The 22,073-nt window shown below is 37.9% G+C and overlaps 3 protein-coding genes across 5 annotated transcripts in view; 1 reads left to right on the top strand and 2 right to left on the bottom strand.

Annotated features, from left to right (window-relative positions):
- Positions 1–8,501, bottom strand: part of cnksr3 (cnksr family member 3) — a 56,606-nt gene extending 48,105 nt beyond the window's left edge. Inside the window, exon 1 of the mRNA XM_053614907.1 lies at positions 7,816–8,501. Coding sequence (XP_053470882.1) covers positions 7,816–7,867 — 52 coding nt within the window. The 5' untranslated portion in view covers positions 7,868–8,501. The remainder of the gene's footprint in view (positions 1–7,815) is intronic.
- A 637-nt stretch (positions 8,502–9,138) lies between these two features.
- Positions 9,139–11,858, bottom strand: si:ch73-111k22.3 (pleckstrin homology-like domain-containing protein). Its single transcript, XM_053614685.1, has 2 exons — positions 11,544–11,858; positions 9,139–11,123 (listed from the first exon to the last, which is right to left on the bottom strand). The coding sequence occupies exons 1-2, from the start codon at positions 11,709–11,711 to the stop codon at positions 10,911–10,913; spliced, it is 381 nt and encodes a 126-aa protein (XP_053470660.1). The 5' UTR covers positions 11,712–11,858; the 3' UTR covers positions 9,139–10,910.
- Positions 11,859–11,888: 30 nt separating this feature from the next.
- LOC128601460 (serine/threonine-protein kinase D3-like) overlaps positions 11,889–22,073 on the top strand; it is a 57,034-nt gene continuing 46,849 nt past the window's right edge. For 2 of the 3 annotated variants that reach the window (XM_053614684.1, XM_053614682.1), the window contains exons 1-2: positions 11,889–12,602; positions 13,058–13,586. In XM_053614684.1, coding sequence (XP_053470659.1) covers positions 13,305–13,586 — 282 coding nt within the window. In that variant the 5' untranslated portion in view covers positions 11,889–12,602; positions 13,058–13,304. The remainder of the gene's footprint in view (positions 12,603–13,057; positions 13,587–22,073) is intronic. The other variant, XM_053614683.1, reaches the window with a different exon arrangement.

The following is a 22,073-nucleotide window of genomic DNA, read 5'->3' as shown; positions in this document are numbered from 1 at the left end:
ATTGGGTAATTAGCTCAGAAAAAATTTAATGGTGCAACGGCATTGCGGTTTATTCACAAATGTTTTATGCGATGTTCCAAGTTAAAGTCCCAACTTGGATGGAAACATGGCTACGGACTATTCTATTCACTACAGACTAGGCTATATTTTTTTAAATGATTCAGTGTATATTGTTTTGAACGTGACGCTTAATGAGAAAAGTGCATTTCCATTTTAATGCTAAAAGTAACTGCACATTGTGCAGTGGATAATAAACACCTGACAGATCAGTAATATGATTGTCCTTTGTGTGATTGGCTGATAGGTTCCCCAGCTCACCGTTGAAGAAAACTCTGAGCTGTGATGAAACTTATTTTATTTTCAATAATAACACCATTATGACATCACTAAAAACAGTTCAAACATGATCAGAAAACATGCATTTCTGTTTTTGAGAAAGTAAATGTTAAAAAAAACAAAAAACAAACCCTGATTATTAAATCCGGAGTGAAAAACTCTATAGTCTGATGTTTCTGAGCTGTTCTGGGTCAATTTATACACATGAAATTCCAAAATCTTACATACAGCAGCTTTAAATATTGTATATAAAAATAGCGGTGGAGCCATTATGTTTTCAGGATGTCCGTACATCCGTCTGAGATTCTTGTTTAGTGTAATATCGCAAGAATGACGGATTGAATGTTTGTAAGATTGATATGGAATTAACATTGTAACCAGTGGATGAATTGATTTTATCCAAACAGGGTCAAGGTCACAACAAGGTCAAATGTCTGAAAGGATTAGACTTGTTGGATGAGAGTTCTACTTGTTTTTAAATATTGTGTAGTGTTTTAATTCTACATACGTATACAATTGCTGCTAGCCTTACCCCTGTGTACCATTTATTAATACCTGTTGCCAGGTACCAAAAACATCTGAAACCTTTGGTACTAGACCAGAGGTGGATGGGAAAACTTGCAGTTTCCATCCATCCATCTTCTATACCGCTTATCCTTTTCAGGGTCATGGGGAAACCTGGAGCCTATCCCAGGGAACATCAGGCACAAGGCAGGGTACACCCTGGACAGGGTGCCAATCCATCGCAGGGCACACTCACATACACCCTCACACACCAATTCATACACTACAGACACATTAGACATGCCAATCAGCCTACCATGCATGTCTTTGGACTGGGGAGGAAACCGGAGTACCCGGAGGAAACCCCCGCAGCACAGAGACACACACACACAGGGCCCCAGCAGGAATCGAACCCCCGGAGGTGTGAGGCGAACATGCTAACCACTAAGCCACCATGCACCCCAACTTGCAGTTTCTTTGGTGTCAAAAGATCTGGCAGTAGATAAAATCGTCTACCAAATGAGAACACAATAAGATAAGTTAGTCCTCTCTGTTGGCATTTATTCGCCATTTTTCATGAAGAAATCAAATCCCTTTAAACAATCTGGTGAATAAATGCTAATTTACGAAAAGCACAAATAAAGGAGCACCTACATGACATTCCAAGTGGTTTAAAAAAACAACCAGGACAAGTACGGTAACACATTAGCAGTAGACGAGAGGCGTTGTTTGTTCTTTTCTAATGGCTGGTGTCAAGATGAGCAGGACTCGAAAATCCCACACATGAGCTCAGCATTTATTACTACACGACCTTCTGACCTCATTTAAGGCCACGAGGGAGGAAAGCACTGTAGCTGACAAATCATCCAGCACCCTCTGCAAAAACAACTGCAGTCTGAGCTTCAGACTAGATGAGTTTTCTATAGGAATGTAAACAACTTAAGACTAAGCTAATGTCTAACTTTAGCACTCCGCAATTAAGGATGTCGACTCATACACTACGGGGAAATTGCATACCTAGACAACAGATTACATACACCTCAGGTTAAACCTTTTTGGCATTATTTCCTCCATGTAGGAAAAAACTTTGGTCCAGGTAAATCCTTTCCACAAAGATTTCGAACGTTAGGAAGGCGTTATAACAAAGTCCAGGATCAACCCATCACCAAACAGCTCTATTGGTTTCTATTTGCATTAGTACAAGGATAACGAGTATGTTTTGGCACCAGGCCTTTTTACTGAGCCAAATGAAACTGACAGCTTTCACTGTTGTTCCTTCAAAAATGATGTTTGGAATGTCGGGCATACTTGAATCTATAACAGTTGTTTGTCTTAGCTGTACAGGAGTCATTGCTGTAGTGCTATCATATTTATATATCTCATTACATACCACGGGTGTGAGACATACAAAGAAAACAGAAAGAAAGACATAAATAAAGAGCCAAGAATTATGACTGAGCTCATTTAAATGAAAAAAATGTTTTTAATCCATATAAACAACACTAATAGAGCTTTAGAGTGTTATCTGGAACACTATTCCAGAGATTATTGCGATATAAGAAAAACGTCTTCCATCGGCTAAGCTGTGTCTGTTTTTCCTGCTTCCAACACATCAACTCTGAGAACTGACTGTTCACTTGCTACCTAATATATCCCACCCGTCCTAACAAGCAATGTTATTCACTCCACCTCTCAGTGGTTTTAATGTTATGGCTGGTCAGTATATGAATGACAGGCAGGTAATAGCATCTCCTTATACTGATTGGTTGGATGCAGGTGGTCCACCATTGTTTTTTCCCCAGATGATGATCTGAGGTGCCACAGAGACCAGACTTTCTCTGAGTTATTTCATTAAAGATTCCAGAATAGGACGAGCATGTACAAAAAGTCTGACTTTAAAATCACTGATCCGACCTTTAATGGCCGGCCAATGCCAATGGAATAAGGCTGTGGTAATAAGCTGTGTATTTATTTTCCTGGAGAGGATGCTGGCTGTTGCATTCCAACTTAGCTGATCCTTACTTTGAACAAGAGGCCTTTTTAAGAAATCATGGGCATCAGAGGACTTTTTGTCACCGGTTCTAACCGGACCACTCATTCAATTCAAACACCTGCAGAGAGCCTTTTTTTTGTCAGCATGCTTGATGTGTAGCGGTGAACTTGAGGTCTCTTAAACTTTGAAGTCACAGTTCCAGGCAAAAACTTTGAACTCAACTACTCATTGAACATCCTCCAGAAGTGCTCTAAGTGCTGAGAGGGTACTTAGTCAACATCACAACAGCAGTACAGACACATGAAGGGCTCCTTAAAGAGTGGAGTAGTAGGAGAAAAAGGACACAATTGCACAATTTAGTTCAGGATTAGCTAAAAGCATGGATGAGTGCTATTATTTCAAGTAATCTTGTTACCAGTCAGAACCTTCCAGCCACTATTACCAACCAGAATGAGGATGATCTCCCTTCTTGCTGCTTCTTCCTGAATACAAGCTCCTAATTCTTACATTTAAAGTACTGTGTAGGGGGTTCTGGATATGTGTTGAGGATGAGACATCAATGCACATGATTTCTGTTCTCTCTAAAGTCAACACCTAATAAAAAAACATACGTACATATTTGATATTGTATACCCTTAACATTAGTCAAGTCAAATTAAATGGGTTTTTAAAAAAATTTAATTCCTCTATATAGCTTGTATACATTGGAACCAAATGTTGTTTCTCCAGGACCATGGTGCAACACATAACATCCAGTACACAAGCGTCTCGTAGCTAAAAAGTTTCTGATGCAGCTTTGCAAAGTGATTTCTGGACCCGAAGTGCGTGTTACCGCGCCACCATCTTGGTCTTCAACTTGTTATCAATTATCAATGTCCTTAATTTCTTACCTCCTTCTTTTGTTAAAATGGTTGAGCAACCTTAAAAGAATATTCCAGTGTTTTTTAAACTAGTCCCTATTCAATGCAACTGTAATGTAGCTGTGATTACCATGGACCAACAATTTCCATACATACCCCTGTACTAAGAAAAGAACGGAATTCAAAACTTGCATAAAATGGAATCCTAAAGGCAATTGTGGGGGTGTTAATAGTCATATATGCTAAACTAATTTTGTCATATATATTATTATCTATATCTATCTATATCGCTTTGCTTGTATTTTCTCATTTGTAAGTCGCTTTGGATAAAAGCGTCTGCTAAATGAATAAATGTAAATGTAAATATTTACTATAGGTAAATATCTCTTCAGCATCATGATGTGGTTTTGTGTCACCACTGAAATGATATTGGTTTGAGAATGCTTGAAGACCAGAAAAGTTTTTACTGTGTTAGTCCAGTGTAGGAAAGTTTGATAAAACTCTATAAGAACCAATTTAGTAAGAAACTGTTAAGGGTGTAGTGGTTAAAGGTTGGAATTTGTGTTCGTCATGTAGTCATGTATTTTAAACGTTTAATGACAGAGTTCAACAACTGCCCTTAGACTTCCATTATAAATGAGTTTACAATTCCTGTTTATGATAATCAAGACATACACCTCAGATACAGTGGATACATAGAAGTAGAAAAAATGGTGGAGTATTTCTTTAATTTGACATGAAAAATAGAAAAATAAAGTTATTATTATTATTATTATTATTATTATTATTATTATTATTATAGAGAATAATAACAGAACAGTCACCATAGGCTTCTCAGCAGCTTTTATTTGGGAAACCTTCACATATAATTTTCTTAACTGCACCTGCCAGGTGAAATGTGTGGGCAAGCCTGCACACGATCAGTGGGACCTGTACTGCAGTGTTTTCCCATCAGATTGTAGATCTTCCTTGTGTGGAACTAGTATGCATGACTAACTGCATACCATACACAAATCACTAAAAGGTTTGTGGTGCAGAATGTGGTTTCATCTGACACACCAATCCTCTAGTACACTACATTTATCTTCTCCTTGCTCTCCCTGACTGAAGGAGGCTCCCCTATAAATCTTCATTGCTCTCAAGGCTTTTCTCTAATGTTCTCAGACATTTTATCGCTCTAATGTTGCCTCTGGCTAATTTGTTAGGGGTCTAGACCTGGATTTCTGTAAACCTGCTTTGTTACAATGTTATTAAAAGAACCTTACAGATAAATAGGAATTTAAATTAAATGACCAAACTCCTTTGCAACCCCTCCGCCTCTTACACACCAGACCAAAGTTCAGTGAAACTGCTGATTATATGATGATTACCCAACACTACAGATCATGGGCAAACATCACTGGTTTTGAAGATAACGCAGCGGAAATGTCTAGAATATCAAACAAAACTGGCAAAAGCTGGAGGGATAGTGTCTCTGCCTTACAGTCTAAGACAGGTTAAAAAGAAAAGAAAAGAAATCTCTGAACAGCGATATATCATAGTGTCATTATAATATTATGTATTAATATAATAAGCTGTGTTAATATGTACAAATGAAGAAAATTGAGAAATGTGTTTAAAATAAATTTTGTTCACTTTACAGTTAAGTGATACAGCTCAATTAGTATTCACAGTAGTATTCATAGTGCAAGGCTAAGTAAGCTAAGTAAGCATCTTGACGGTTTGCTAATGTTTGCTGTCACTATGTACACTTACTGAGATACACAAGTTTGTCATTTATAATCTTTTCTTTCACCTTCTAAATGTAGGGGTTACGTTTAATTTTACTTTTTTTTAATAACTGTTGGCTTGGAACTACTGGAGAAACTGTATGTTGCTTTGTTTATCTTGCTAATGTTACAGGCTGAATGGTGTAGGTAGCTCTTAAATTGTTTCACAGTTAGTGTGATGTCAAGCAGTTAGATGTCTTGCAAAATAATAATTATAATAATGTGAATTACTTCTCATGTATACCATGAGTGTATGGGTGGGTTTTTCTTTTCATAATGTTGGGAAAAATTATGTTAGAGGAGTCTGTTCTTAAGATTTGTCTTAAGACACTGTTGATTATGTATAATTTGTAGCTATTGCAATGGTAGCCTCTACACCAGCATATTTATGACCTTATTTAATAATGGCAATAATGTCATACATTATTTTAAAAAGTGGTCAAAGACAATTACCATATTAGCTAGCTATTTATGCTTAGCCAAAGTATTCCAGTGACGGTCCCTCACTATAACGGTAGGTTGTTTAACCGTAAGCTAATGCTAGTTAGTTAGCTTTATCAAACTGTCTGTATTTTTGATAGAAAATCTGTATTATCTTCTTACTAGGGAAGACCAATACTATTACAAAATTGGCTCTGACTGGAAATGGCTCACATGAGGATATACATTATGTGGCCAAAGGTTTGTGGACACCTCACCATCAAAGCAATATGTGCTTGATGAACATCCCAGTCCAGATTTATTCCCCCTTTACTCATATAATAACCTCCACTCATATTTTTCACTAGATTTTGGAGTGTGTCTGTGGGGATTAGCCACAAGAGCATTAGTAAGGTCAGGCACACAGTTGGCCTTCTAATCCATCACAACGGTGTTCAGTGGGGTTGAGGTCAGGGCTCTGTGCAGGACTCTCAAGTTCTTCCAGTCCAACCTTGGCAAACTATGTTTTCATGGAGGCCACTTTGTGCACTGGGGCATTGTCATGCTGGAAAAGGTTTGGGCGTCTTAGTTCCAGTGAAGGGAAATTGTATATCTACAGCACATAAAGACATCCTATACAATTGTGTGCTTCCAACTTTGTGGCAAGAGTTTTGGGAAGAACTACATACGGGTGTGATGGTCAGGTGTCCATATAGTGTACGAACAACCTGATCTGTCTAACCAGAGTAGTCTGCTAAACATCATGGGGGATCAGATCCATTGTTGGTTGCCTTTGCTAAACAATGCACTGTGTTGACTATGAAGGCGGTGGATATATCAGATATACCAGATGTCTCTGTTCATCTTGTCGGTCCCCACAATGATATCTGTGAGACAGTAATGATGAGTAGTATTTGTGGTTGAATAAAAATAGGAGGATCCTTGACAGTGGAAAAAACTTTCTCCAAATAATATCTTCTGTGGTTGTGAAAAAATAAACCTACACACAATATACGACATAATAAAGCACCAGAACACATAAAAGTGTTCTGTATATGCCATGATCTTATAATTAAAATTATTATGAGTATGCCTATGACACAATATGAATTTGCTAGAAAAGCGAAAGACATTATCCAACAGCCAAACAGATTACACGAAATACATTTTGAATTCTTTACACCTCTGAAATAAAAAAGGATACACTGACCACCAGTTGACACCAGAAGAAAGGATCCAGTCAAAAATACTAATGTTGCTAACAGTGACTGAAAACTCAACTAATGCCAACATCACTTTCAGCTTTATTGAACTGAAGCATTCATTTAACCTTACCACACATTAGGTAGTCACTCATATAATATTTTATTTATAATAACCTAAGAAAATGATTTTAAATGCGTAAAATATTTTCAGAAAAATAAAAAAAACGAATTTACTTACTGTGACCTTTAGATAAAGGCCTTTATCTTATTACTGTTTGATGAACATTTTATTTATCTACTGCTTTCTCTAAAGTGAGTTTTTGAAGTGACATGTAAATAAATTAATGATAATAATAACAACAAAATAAGAATCAGAATTTTTATCAATGCTTCTTACTTTCTTTAAAAAAAAGGTTTCCTTACTTTATAACACTATTGCTTTAGCGTGATTAGCTTTTCTTATGTAAAGTATACTAATATTCTTATTATTATTCTAGCAGTATGAAGGGAAAGTGTGACATTGCGCATGCGCAGTGTCTTGACGCATGTGCGGAGCGGGTTTGTAAAACAGCCTGTTGAGCTCGCGCGCAGTTCCTACAGGAAAATAAAATGCTGAAGTTTTCAGAAGCAACGCGCAAAGTTATAAAGCAAACCTTGTTCCTAAGATAAGTTTTGTTTTGTTTACAATTTATAGAATTCATTTCAGAGGTCTAAAAAGTAACTCCTACCTCTCATCCAATCGACAACCTGAGTTGGAGTCCACTGTGTTATTGGTTCCATCGTTTTTTTGTTTTAGTTTGTTTGTCGTTCTCAGGCACAAAATAAAAAGGCGATCACTTAAAAGTGTATTCCTCCGGCGGGTTTTCTAATGTCATGGTATAAATGTGGAGGAGCTTGGTTAGAGCAGTGTGCTGTGCGGTTCCTCTCTGAGGCTCAGGAGCTCTGCACTGAAACAGCAGGAGAGATGATGGGCGGAGGATCGGGTTACACTCTCAACTCCAAATAATTGCGCCCAAAACCGCTATTTGGGACGCGACCCAGCCCTCACACTGAAACTTGTTTACTCTGGATATAAGTGGACACACAGCCCTGCAGTTTTCAACCAGTAAATACTGCAGGCCTAAATCTTAGTCAATCTTATAGTGATGACATTTATTCTACTGTTCAATACCAATACCTAGTTCAAACATTTCCTCACAGTTTCACTTGAAATCTTTTTAGCAAGATGTACTCCAATTTGGACTTAACTCAAATAATAAAAAAAAAAGCAGTAAAATGCTACTGAAATTCCATAGACCCTCTCAATACAGATTATTGAAATATTTGGCTCTCTCTCTCTCACACACACATTCATTTTCCATACTGCTTATCCTACACAGCGTCACAGGGGACAAGATGGGGGACACCATGGTGAGGAGTTCGAACCCCCAGCGCCAGAGGTACAAGGCAAACCTGCTAGCTACTAAGCCACCATGCACCCTATACTGAAACGAGTTAAAACTAGATTCAATTGGCACTTGCATTTGTAGATATACTTGTTTTTGAGTTGTTGTTTGAATTTAAACCTTTCGGTTGAGAACTTTGAGAACTATGGCTTAAATGAATATATATATAGACACAGAATATGGCAGAAAGTTTGTTCTTCTTCCCCAGACAACAAAGTTGGAAGTACAAAATTGTATAGAATGTCTTTGTATGCTGTAGTATTATAATTTCCCTTCACTGGAACTAAGAAATCCAAACCTGTTCCAGCATGACAATACCTCTGTGCACAAAGCAAGCTCCATGAAGACATAGTTGGCCAAAGTTGGAGTGGAAGAACTCGAGTGTCCTGCTCAGAGCCCTGACCTCAAAACCTTGAACACCTTCCGGAAGAACTGGAATGCCCACTGCACCCCAGACCTCCTCACCCAAAATCAGTGCCTGATCTCACTAATGCTCTTGTGGCTGAATGAACACAAATCCCTACAGCCACGCTCCAAACGTCACATCTAATATGCAGATCCTTCTGTTTATTTGAATTTCCCTGTGGGATTAATAAAGTGATTATTAAAGTAGAAAGTGGGTGGTGATGGTCAGATGTCCACATACTTTTGGCTAATTATACTACAGAACAAACTATACAATCACAACAAAGAGTCAGTTAGCTCACAGGAAGAGTAAAGAGAAATGCTCACAATCTGCAGAAAGAAAAAAGGTTTACTCTGAAACAAACACACCTGAAGAACTACATAACTAACTCCATACTGACTTTAAAAAAGGGTCTAAAATGTCATAAATTACACACAAATATTTCCGAAAGAATACTCCCACACTTCCAGTCACTTAATAATGAACAAAAAATTTATACAAATATAAAAATATACATATGTTCACAGACATAGTGATACTCACCTTTCACAAGTTAAGAAATAACAGTCCTGTTTTATTATACAGCTTTATTACTTTATCTATTAGTGGCCTACATTCATAATGCTGCTCTCTAATGTTTTCCCTAGTCATGTTGTATTGCTTTTTACTTAGTTTTGTCGATTTCTTTACATGAACAGATGAAAAGTAAAGCGACACAGAGGCGACAGTGAAAACTGCAGCTTCCCTAGGAGCAAATTGACAATTTTCACAGACTTTATAAAACACTGCCCTCTGTGGGTGTGTAATGTAAATTAAATATCACAGTCTGTACAGTCACAGTTAAGTCTACAATCAATGCAACCCGCGCAGGTGGTCATACTTTACATCCATCCATCCATCCATCTTCTACCGCTTACTCCTTCTTCAGGGTCATGGGGAACCTGGAGCCAATCCCAGGGAGCATCGGGCACAAGGCGGGGTACACCCTGGACAGGGTACATATTCTACAGAATGCTTTAAATATTACATAATCTCAATCTTTTTACTTTTAGAAATATATCATTTATATCCACGTCTATGTTCATTGCTTGCTACTAACTGGTCATAAGGTGTTGATTAATTTTTTTTTTTTTTACAGCAGCTCTGAGAGTGGTTTGGGCTGCAATTCAATTCACAGGTTTACATTAATGCACTCATTCTAATATGTTATTTTTTTTCCTATAGTAAAAAAGTAGCTTGTAGGGCTCATGCTCACATAAATTATGCCTAAGAATATTCTGTTTAAAAAAAAAAAACCCACATACACACAAAACTCTGTGAAATAGATAGAGGTTGCTTTGGTGAGGCTTTCTGTAAGAAGACATTTAAAATATATATATGAATATATATTCACGTTTACATTTTCAGCTGTCGGGAAAATCTTTATGACAGAGGAGTTTGCATTTTGCATCTCTCTCTCTCAGCTTCAAGAGAGAGAGAAAAAAATGAGAGAGGCTGATGAGGAGATGACTGTTATAACATGAGTGATAACGGCAAATAACTTGATGTGTGGGCATTCCACGACGTGAAATGAAACTCAAAACAGATAAAAAGTATGTGCCATTCATTCATTCGTAAACACAGCTATGATTGGCAATAGTTATGATTTCTGTGGTATAGTCGGAATAAATCATTTTGTGATGCGCTGTTATTGGAAATTAATCACCGTTTGTGGCAACGAGTGGTGGTAAATGCCTGACACCGTCCTGGTCTGATTAGTGTTTAGTACATGCTTTAACTCATCATTAGTTCATATTTAAGTAAGCATTAATTCAGGTATTAGTGCATGATTATTTATGTCCTTTTAGTATAAAGTATATAAAAATCTACAATACATATAACCCCCTGCTTTTGGTTTGCTCATAGTTTCATTACTGATGCGATAAAATGTTCAAACATGTTGTTGTGACTATATTAAAACACATAAGACACACTACTGCACCACACAGGCATTTGAAGCGTGCTCTCCAGAGCTCATCTGCACTTCACAAATAGCCATCATCCACTGCTGCTGCTCCTCAGCCGATCCAGCCCGAAGGAAAAAGGTCCTTTTACTTCCCTGTGGCTTTATAGTCCAGTCAAATCCTCCATCCTGCTCCAGAGCCTCGATTTCTGCCCCAATCAGGCTGATGGATTTCACTGGATTCTGCAAGAACAAGACCATAAGACATTGGTGAGTTCACCTTCACCACGACACACTGTATAATTTAGGCTGTTTAATATGCGTAGCTGAAGATTCTACAAGATCTTGAATTAAAGTAGTCCATGCAAGAGTAACTAGCTGTAATATTCACTGTGTAAAGAAGGCATTGTTCTGGCCACGCCATGCATGCAAAGCAACAGTGTCTGGTTGCCATAGTATTCCATAACAACAACGTCTGATAAATCAGATCTCCTGCAAGTTTGGACGCTCAAAAAAGTTCATTTGATCAGTCATTTATTTTAGAATATGTCTACCTGGACGTGTAATGGTGTGCCGAAGTGTTCATTAATCTGTTAATCCTTCTTAAATTCCTTACAGTCCCTACAAGGAGTTAGCATGGACATTAGCAACACCTAGCTTTACCTTTTGGTTTCCGCCGTAGTAAAGTCTGGAATCTTTTATCTGAAACCACGCTGGCTTCCAGCGACGTGTGAAGATAGTTTTTTTGGACAGCCATCCCTTTTTCGCCTCTTTTGCCTCCTCTGAGCGCTTTTCGGTCGCACCGTTAGAGGTCGCAGACGTTCCTGCCATCACTGTAGCCCGTTAGCAGTTAATCCGACCTGCGCATGCGCCCGAGAGATCATCCTGTGTAAAAGTGTGGTTTCACTTTATTATTATTATTATTTTTTTTACACGGTGTTTTCACATTTAGAGGAGGTCGGTCTCTGTCTTGACAAGTCATTCGCCTTCAGAGGATTTAGAATCCTAAAATATTATACTACCTGGAGGAAACGCGAGTTAACACTGCGCATGCGCGGAATTTACCATTTGGGAACTATTTTTTTTTAAAGGTCTCTTTTGTTAACTTCGTATTTATCACATTATAGTGTGTAGTCTAATTTCTGATTACAAAAGCTGCTAGCTGTTTGTTTAAATATATATATAGATAGATAGATATTTATTTATTTTCCTCGAGGGAAAACAAACGCGTAGCCTGTGTTTATTGAAAGAGCGCATGCGCAGAAGACATCCGCTTTACCTCGCTTGTCGGAAAATGTAGTTTTACTATCAGTACGCCTTGAGAGAATAAAACAGGCGGACTCGTAATCCCAGAAGCGTTGGGTTCTGCGTCGTTAAACCGTATTATTATTCACATTGGCCGGGATAGAGAGAGAGAGAGAGAGAGAGAGAGACTCTGCTATAATGGGATACGCATGATGGAAAAGTTCTCGGGCTGAGAAGTTGGAAAACGTGAGTGCATAGACTCAAAAGTAAAACTTTTAAAGAGAACGTTGCAGAAGAGCGTCAAGAGCCTGAGAGAAAGAGAGAGAGAGAGAGAGAGAGAGAGAGAAAGAGAGAAAGAGAGAGCGGGTGCTGAGGATAGGAGCTTTATGTGGCACACTGGGGGATATGTACATAGATAAAAGTGGCCTATGGTGGAATTTTGCATCTCAAGGAAGGAAACCCACCCTTTGGAGAAAGGTAACGGGGAACTTTTCTCTACCACTGGGTCTTTATTAATTAATCTATTACTGAACACAGACTAATAAGAGCCTACCGTGCCCGCTTATAAATACACATGGTGTTTAATTGGGCTGCAGAACAGCGTTAATGGGGTGCAGATGTTTGTCCAGATGTGCATTAACCTCGGATGTTTTTGCAAATAGAGTATATGAGAGCAGGCTATCAGGATTGGACTAGTTTGGGTAACGAGTGTGATACATAAACTATCTCAATTTCTGTTTCGCTTATTCACGCTGTGCATCATTTGTTTTTGTTTTTTTTTGTGTGTGTGTAATCAGTATCTTTGTTGAATGATGTTTACAATACTTAATTCCCCCTCCATGCACACACACACACACACACACACACACACACACACGTACGTTTGTTGGAATATTCTGTTTCATTGTAACGTTTTAACACTTGTTTTGCAGTGGTCCTGGATGTTGTCGGACCTCGCGCGCTGCGTTTGATAGTTTCCAGTGAAAAGACTCCAGTGAAAAGATTTCTTTGTGAAATCAAAGAACAAAGTGGATGTAGGGAAAGAAAAGAAAAAGAAAAGAAAAACAAGTGGAAAGCATTGAAATGAGTTGTTATCGGCTTTGAAAGCAGGATTTGGGACATGCTGGACTTTTCCTCCCGAGGTGCTAAGTGTTGAAAAAACAAGGCGAAAGAGTGCAAATGTCCTCGTCCCCTACGTCCTTCCCGAGACCGTTTCCCGTCCCCGCGCATCCCGCCGCCCCGCTCGCGCCCTCGCCCTCCGCGAGCCCCCCCGCCACGCTCTATGGCCGCCTTTCTAACGGCAGCGCGAACGCCCCGAGCCCGACCCACTCCCGCGAGTCTTTCCACGGCGTGTCCTTCCTGCTGCAGATCGGCCTCACCAGGGAAACGGTGACTCTGGACCCCGCCGATGTGTCCCTGTCGGCGGTCAAAGAGCTCGTGTGCTCCATCGTGGACCAGAAGGTAAACACACAAGTCTTCTGGTGTTCAATTACCCAACACCCTCAGGATTACATGAACACCTCCACTGTTATAACCCAGAGTGTCGCATTACAGCCATTCACCTGGCACAAACATGGCAGTATTCTGAATTATAACTGAGGATGAATTCAACCCAAGTGTAGTGATGACCCTGCTGAAAACAAACAAAACAAAACAAACAAACAAAACAAAACAAAACAAACAAAAAAAAACCCCAATAGAAACCCTCATATAATTTGTAATGGTTTTAATAGTTATAATGGGAATTGTATTGGTTTTAATGGAAACTATAATGGTGCATGTAGGTCTCTGCTGGTAATTTGTTGCCTTCTATTGGTGGCATGTTACAGTATGTCTAGCGGAAAACCATTAAGGACCTACGTCCTTAATACGTGCTACTACGTAATGAAAACCATTTGGTAACGGTTTTAATGGTTAACAGCTGATGGTTTGTAATGGTACTGTATTTGTAGTGGAAGCGATTAGAATTTCTGTGAATTTCTATTGTTTTTTTCAGCAGGGGAGAAGTTGAGGAGATTTGACCTCACACCCTTCTTGTCACTAGAAGTACAGAACCGTCAAGGAACTTTAGTGGAGACCAGGCACCATGTGTGGTTTTTCTTTTTGTTTTAAACTCAAATCACCAAAAAAAGGATTTAAATGACAGAATATACTTCTCACACATGATCATGCACACTTGTTTCTTTGATCAAATGCAAGTTTCCCAAAACGGTCAGCGAGTACTGTACATTTTCACTCAAACTAAAGCAAGGTGCGTGCTACACTTGTAAAAAATAAATAAATAAATAAGTTAATTGGCTAAAATCAAAAATCTCAGTAAAAAACGATAAACTTTATCAGGAAATATCAAACGAAATGGTTATGCTTTCATAACCTGTGCGAGTGAGATACCTTTGAGGGTAGCTTGAAAAATATTTACAGTAATACTAAAGTACTTCCAATAGGTCAATAGAGGTCATTTATACACACACAAAACAATTACTCATTTAAAGATGTATTGTAGTCAACTGATGTTGCCACGTGCTAAAGAATTTTTTGTTATATCATAGTGATATCCATGTTATATCACAGTTATGGCATATGGTACTATGATTTAATGATATTTAAAAAATGATAGTTTAAAAAAAAACTATATATACTGTATAACGTCTTTTTGAGAGCTTCATCTAAAAAAAAAAAAATTCATCCCAGTGTGGAAATTAGTTTGTGCATAATTTCTGTGTCAGTGCTATTTTCACGATTTTTGCTGCTCTTAACAGTCTGAGACTGTCTAAAGCAAGATACAGTTTTATTGCAATTGTGCTGCAGGTTGCAGTCATGCTTTCTCGCAATCTTGCAACCAGAATTAGCATGCACAAACTCTGAAAACTTTGCCAACAGTGAGGGTAGAGTTAAGTATACAAATACTTTTGGTTTTCATAAATATCTCTAGGGGAAAAAAAAAAGAAACATGAAATTGTTATGGTTTTTTTTTCAGATGGATACAACAAAGTGGCGTACATGTGTGCATATGTAATGAAATCACATCTGCATGGTGCACTTAGAGAAAACAAACTGATTTTGTACTGGCTTACAATAATGGCAGCTCTCCCTACAGTGAAAAAAAAAAAGCAACAACGTTTTCCATTTAGCTCAAACCAAGTCGTTCAACCACATTTGGATGTTGTCTCCATTTGCTTTTTTAGTACACTGGAGTTTGCACAGTCTAGTGTAAAAGTTTGCCCCCCTGGTCCGTTTAAGGCCCCATGTCTAAATCAATGCCTGTCAATGGGAGTGTTCAGTCTCTTGTTCGAGATCCAAACAGCTCAGTACGTCTGCGATTCGAAAATCATAATCTTCCAGTCAGTAGCTCAGAGCCTTTAACCTCTCAGCCACAACTTCCCACTTGGGTCCACAGTTTTTATTGCCACACAGCGTTGTTGAAATAACCACTCAGTAGTAAAGAATAAGCTAAACAATGAAGTGCAGGACAAGACAACGCGTCCTAGACTCTAGATAGACTGCAAATGTTCTTGAAAAAAAAAATATAGAAGCGATACAGCGAAGGCATCACAGATTATACGTGGAATATAACAACAACAAAAAAAGTATCTAGTGTACAGACGGACACCTGTAGCAGCAGTACTGATTGAATAGATGTGTAACAGTAACAACAGTGACTGTACATTAATACTATCAGAATTACCACTCCATTTTAGCTACTTGAAAAGTATATGGGAAGTTTTAAATATGTCAAACAAGAAAACAAGATGTAAACGTTTAAACTTAATTACATTTTTTTGAAATCCTGACATGTAACATATTTGACTGTCAGTTTTGTTGCTTGTGATATTGTAGTAAAACCAGCATGCTAAATATCATGTTGGTGATATTGTTTCCTCTTTGTCTTAAAGGCATGCAAATGTTATGGGACTCTATCTCACCCAAAATCTTTCCCATCCCTCAAACTGCATTCAGTTCCTCAGTAATGTCACACACACAGGAGTTAAATTGTGTGTGTGTGTGTGTGTGTGTGTGTGTGTGTGTACTTTGGTTTATGTAATTGGGAAACAGACCTATTTTCTGGTAAAATTTGATGATAATAAATGTAAATCATAGCATGTTGATAAGTCGTAATGATAGTAATAATTATGCCGTAATACGGTTTTTATACTGCTTTATAGAGAAATGCTTTGTTTACTAAACTGTAAAACATTTCCATTAGTTGAGGCAGTTATTAACTATAAATTTCGTAAGTCAAAATGTGAAACGAATGGGAAAAGGTTGATATTATTGCCCACCCAATCGTAGTTAAAGTAAACAGCACAGAAACAGAAATATCAAACACTACTTATATTCACTTTTTCACGATGTCAGTGTTGTACGGAGCCCTGAACCTCAAGTTGTGAAAAGAAAAGTGCTATGCCAATTCAGTTATTTCAATTAAATGTAATAACTTCTTGTTTCAAGAGTTTACATTGTTATTCTGCGTTAATATTTTATTTTGGCTTAATAATTCTTTATTTGTTTATCTCATATAGTTCAATATATTGTCTTGCTATATCAATATAATGTCTCATTATTTTCATTGATTCATTTTTTATTTTGATAATTATCATTATCTTGTTATTGTGACAAGTGATCTTGTTGTTTCGACTTTAACAGAACATTTAACACCTCACAATCTATCAATAAGACTAATTTATGTAATATAAGATTTTTACGAATTAGGAAAACTCAAGTATGCAAAGTTGAAATGATGTAATTTAGTACTTAATAGGATAGCTACTATATTTTGTCCATATGTAGGAATTGGTTTCATTTAACAGGCTGGATATGAGCAAAAAAAAAGTTTGTGTAAAATTGTTCACAGGAGCATTTACACAAGAATTGTGTCATGCATGAATCCTAGCTCTGTGTTTGTGCAAGAAACAAACAAACAAACTATGTATGTGTGTGTATATATATATATATATCATTTCATATCATTGACTTGAAAGAAAGTTATCCAAAACAGATCCACAAATGAAGACAAGTAAGGCTTGTCATTCAATGACAAAAGAAATGGCACCCTATAAGGAGGAAGAGTTAGTGTGTATCTGATAACTGGTAACTGATGCGCTGCAATAGCTGCGCTCTTTCACCGTTTAGTTGTCACTTTACTTTGTCGCTCACTGTGAGCTTTGCCTTTTATGGACTTTTCTTTGCGTCACTAAGTGTAAATCAGCTGTGCCGTGAACATGCTTGGTAATTTATGTATGATTGGCATTTCTCGACAAACACCTGGCAATGTGTTAGTACAACACGTGAGTATGAAGAAAATCAGCATTAATGAATTTTTGTAAATCTGACAGGAATTTTAGTCTGGTTTGGCTTACGGAAATATTTGCACACAACTTTATTATAAATGAGATCCAACTTTGTACAAGTTGAATACTGTTTATTGTGCTGTTCTTACCATCTTGCAAGTAAAAAGCAGCGTTAAACAGTTTGCAAAAATCAGTCACTTAGTTACCTAAATCTTTGCTAAATCTAAATAACTAGTGACTGAATCTACACAATAAGCGACCTAGCATTGTAATGAAAGGTTGTCATTGGAGTTGTCATTGTTTGCTAAACATGCTACCAAAACCATTAACTAAGATATTAAATACTAGCTAGCTAGTGTTACACCAAAGTCTTGACAGTAGTACCTAGCTAATATAAAATAGTGTATTATATAAAACAATGTTTAAGCTGCTAATACTCTGAGAGCCTGCAGTATATACTGTAAATCTAGACAGCTAGCTATCTTAACACAATGAGTTGGATGCAGTCCACATCGATTAATAAGGATGGTTTTCATGTAGAACAATATGGATAAGACGGTAGTTTCAGTTTCGAGCAGCTGTGCCTTTACTGAACAACTCTGCTAAGCGACAGGACAGGAAAGCATGGAGACTAATGGAATGATGTCATCTGTGGGTCAGCGCATGACCTGCGTCCTGTGTTGTTGTGACTGAAAGTGTGCTTCTGAACTCCTTCTGAGGTGTGCATTGGTAGTTGACCTTTCTTTAGATAGAAGCGTTTTTACATTCCCAGAAAAGCATCCATAGAAGCGCGAGTTCTTAGTGACCACATAGTTATGGGTTCAAATCTCAGGACTGCTAGATAGCCACCATTGATACACTATTGTTAAGCACTATGGTTACTTGCATTACAAAATCTGTTCATATTGTAAATCCAAATTGTGTAATGTTATGAGGTAGACATGCTTCAGCAGGATGAGGCAGTGTGTTAGCCTCCCCATCCCAGTGTATGTGCGCCAGAGAGCGTGAGTATGTGGGTTGGGGTGGGGGGTGGTTGGGGGAAGGAGAAGAGAGGGAGGGGACAGCCCCTCAGGTCGACAGGAAGTCGGGAGGGGGGGAGTTCCCCTCCCCTGCTGGCCGCCATGCTGTCCCGTTGGGTATCTGATTCTGTGTGGAGGAGGAAGAGTGGAGGATTGTGTGTAATGAAGAGGAAGAGGAGGCGGTGGTTAGTTCGTGACTCAATATGAGAAGATATCATATGATATAACTTGTTCAGAATGAGCACTGTAGAATGCAAATAAAAATGGCGATTACGTTTCAAGTTAACACAACGAACTGAAAATACATTTTAGGGTGTGCACACCGGTTCTAATCATTAACGTTGTATGAATTTTAAAGTATTACCCAGACATCAATGTATTTGCGCTGAAGTATGCTTTTCAAGTATTATGGGTAATTTAACATGATGCATGTTTAAAGTCTTCAGAAGACAAAAAAATACAAATCAAATCATAAATATTCAGTTTCTCATTTGAATTTCTTCTAACATGCAATTCTTTTTTGTTCCACGCAAAAAAAACAATGTAAGAAACCACGCAAACATGTTTGAGATCCAGATACAACTCGATATGGTTTAGACATGCAGTTTACATAACTGGAGGATGTGACCGTTCCTTAGATATTAGTTCCAGTGCAAAATGTGAGAAGCAGACTTTAAACACCAGATATGTCATGGCTAATTGACTACATTTGAGCTAAGAGGAATGTTGTGTACATTTCATTTATGACCAAGCTATCGAAATAACGTCATATTACTTTATTGTTGCTGAGGAGATTGATGATAGTTAATGAACATGAATCTGAGTCAGCATGTGCTCATCGACCTGTCCATAAACACTGTGGCATCAATACAGATCTTAGAAAAGGCGCAGGCCAAATAGCTGATAGATTTATCATTCCTGGGATGTGAAGAATCTGTTTCCCGACATGCTTTTACATCATTTACTGGCTATGCAAGAATGCGGAGATTTCAGTGTTTACTTTAAACAGGGCTTTGAATCCTAATTTGTCTTGGTTTAGCGAGTGTGTGAGGCCCTGTTTCCCTCATTGTAATGCTGCAGGCTAAGTGTAACTGAGTAGAACTGCTTTCAGACTGGCAGTAATATTGTCTGATTGTGTTACTGATGTACACACGATGAGTATCACTCATTTCTCAGTGACAAAAAATATATAATAGTATATTATAGTGATACAGTGTATCATACAGTGTATAATATTGCAGTATAATTGTTACAGTCATTTCTGGCTTGCACAGGTAGCTAGAACGTGATGTGATCTAGCTACCACACAAGAAGGAAATTATAGCTAGTTCCTCAAAGTCCTCTAATTTGCTGGAAAACCTGAGAAACATTTTCCCACTCAAGCACAACTTACAATAAAATGAAGTGTGTGCCACCATCACCACTGCTGAAAGTCCATCCACCGTGACAGCTTGTAATATATATATATTTCTTTTAAATGGTGCAAATTTCATCAGAGCACCTTAAAGCATCCTCAGTACTTTTCCATGTACAACATGCAAAGCCCGTGTTCATATGCTGCGTCCGTGCTGCCTTGAAAGTTGTCATTTAAAAGTTGTAATCACGTTCAGTGTGCGAACTGTTTATACCTCCTTGCGTCTTTGTTTCTTTGCGACATCTCATTCATTATTACTGTATGTTACTAAGCGTTATTTCCATTCATGTTTATTCCAGTTTACCCACTCATGCCTGTTTTCATTTCCTCATTATGGATTTTGCCTTTAGGCTTTCTGATGTGTCCAACTGTGTTTCGACCTGTGTCTGAAACTGCTATGATGATTATTTGATTGCCCCTATTAAAACACACGCTGAGTTTATGTACTTCTGTCCTGCCTATTAAAATACAATTTTCCCTCTTTTCAGTAGTTTTTTTAAACACAAAATCCTAAGTTTTACTTATCAAAGAACACTTAAACTATATAAAAAAGGTCCTATAAAAAGGGAATTTTTTTATACAGTAGACTTGTAGCCTGTTATTTAAGGAATAAAACACTTGATCAGCTATGGGCTGGTGTGATGCGACAAAAATGCAGCTTGTTACCAAGAAACCGGAAAACGCAAGGGCTGTCCTGTGGTGGAATCTTAAAGGAACAGCTCTACTGCGACTGTTACAAAGCACTGACACTGGAGACTCCTTCCAAAAATTCTAAATAAGCATCCCCTCACAGAACACTTTACCATATCAGTTGCTAAGGCTACGTTTTTCTTTGTTAAATGATCATCTGTTTATGTAAACATCCGCCATACAAGTCCCTGTGAATTACTATAGAAGCAATAACGTATTAGAGTAAGTGCATTAATATAAACACGTGAGACGTTTTATACCTGGAACTCCTGTCAGAGCTGCTGTTATCGGAAATTAATCAACACCTTCTGACAAATCAGATTCGAGAATTCAACAGCACAGCACTATAGGCATAGTTAGTACATATTGTACGTTACGTTTTGAATGGTGTGGGTTGCGATAAGGAAGGATGGGTAAGTCACTGTGTCTAAAAACAGACTATATTATAAGCAAAGTTGAAGATTGAAAAGCAGAACAGAACGAAATTCCCCTTTAAATACGTCAGTCTGATGAGGTTTTGACCTCCAGCAGAGCAGTCATGCTTAAACTAAATGCTTTACATCAAGCAGTGTGTGTGAGTGAGCTCAGAGTGCACAGTTCAGGGCCATTACCTGTTTAATGCATAAACCACTCTGCTGGAGGCTTTGAATTCCATTAAGAGAGTGTCACAGGAAGTGTGTTCACAGCTAAGTCGGAGTATATCCAGAAGGGCTGTACAATATGTTGTTCATCGCTATCGCAATATTGGCCTTTACAATACAGACACAAATGTAGCACACCACAGATTTTTTTTTTCTAACCAGTTACAGATCTTCCTGATAAGTTGTGTTGTAGTTGTGGACTTTTAAAAAACCCCCCAGTGAATTCTGGTGAGGTGATTGTATCACAGGTTCTCCATTTTAGTTTTAATACATAGCAAGTGTAGCAATATAATCACAATATGCTGTTTTCATCCATTACACTCATGCAGTGGAATCCCAAGTTGTGTTGTGCTGAAGGTAAACACACGTCTCGGAAAAGGTCACTGGCACATGTTATTGAAGATGCCAGTCGCCGAGATCATTAAAATGGTGTACAGAAACAGGAGGTGTTACTGGGATTTAGACTTTTCATAAGCCACATCATAAATCACAGATGTTACACAATTTCCGCATGCAAACTGGCGTTCTGAAAGTCCTTTGAAAGCTGCTTTGAAACCTTTTGAATATTTGCTTCTTCAACGTGATCTAATGAGTCTATAATAATATACAAGCACATTAGCAGTAACACCACCCATGGAATGTGAAAAATGTTATTTACCTACATTATTGTTTTCTCATCGCTGATATTTGCAGAGCATTCAGAAATATTTACACGTCCTGACTTTTTTCCTCATGCCTTATTTTAAAATGGATCAAGTTCGCGTTGCTCTCTTATTTATTTGCAGTAGGACTGAAATAATTAAACTGTTATTAGACATAAAACAGAAATATCACAATTACACAAGTTCTCCGACCCTTTCTGTGCTTTTTCTAAGCACCTTGAACGTGTTCTTCTG

This window comes from Ictalurus furcatus, chromosome 25 (genome assembly GCF_023375685.1).
Source record: "Ictalurus furcatus strain D&B chromosome 25, Billie_1.0, whole genome shotgun sequence".
NCBI lineage: Eukaryota > Metazoa > Chordata > Actinopteri > Siluriformes > Ictaluridae > Ictalurus > Ictalurus furcatus.
This window is presented reverse-complemented; position numbering and strand designations above follow the sequence as displayed.

Bases quoted from the DNA above. Each gene is read 5' to 3' on its own strand.
- si:ch73-111k22.3 (XM_053614685.1), bottom strand. From the start codon at position 11,711: ATGGCAGGAACGTCTGCGACCTCTAACGGTGCGACCGAAAAGCGCTCA. The intron at 11,124-11,543 runs GTAAAGCTAGGT...TTGTTCTTGCAG, and splicing joins ACTACGGCGGAAACCAAAAG to AATCCAGTGAAATCCATCAG.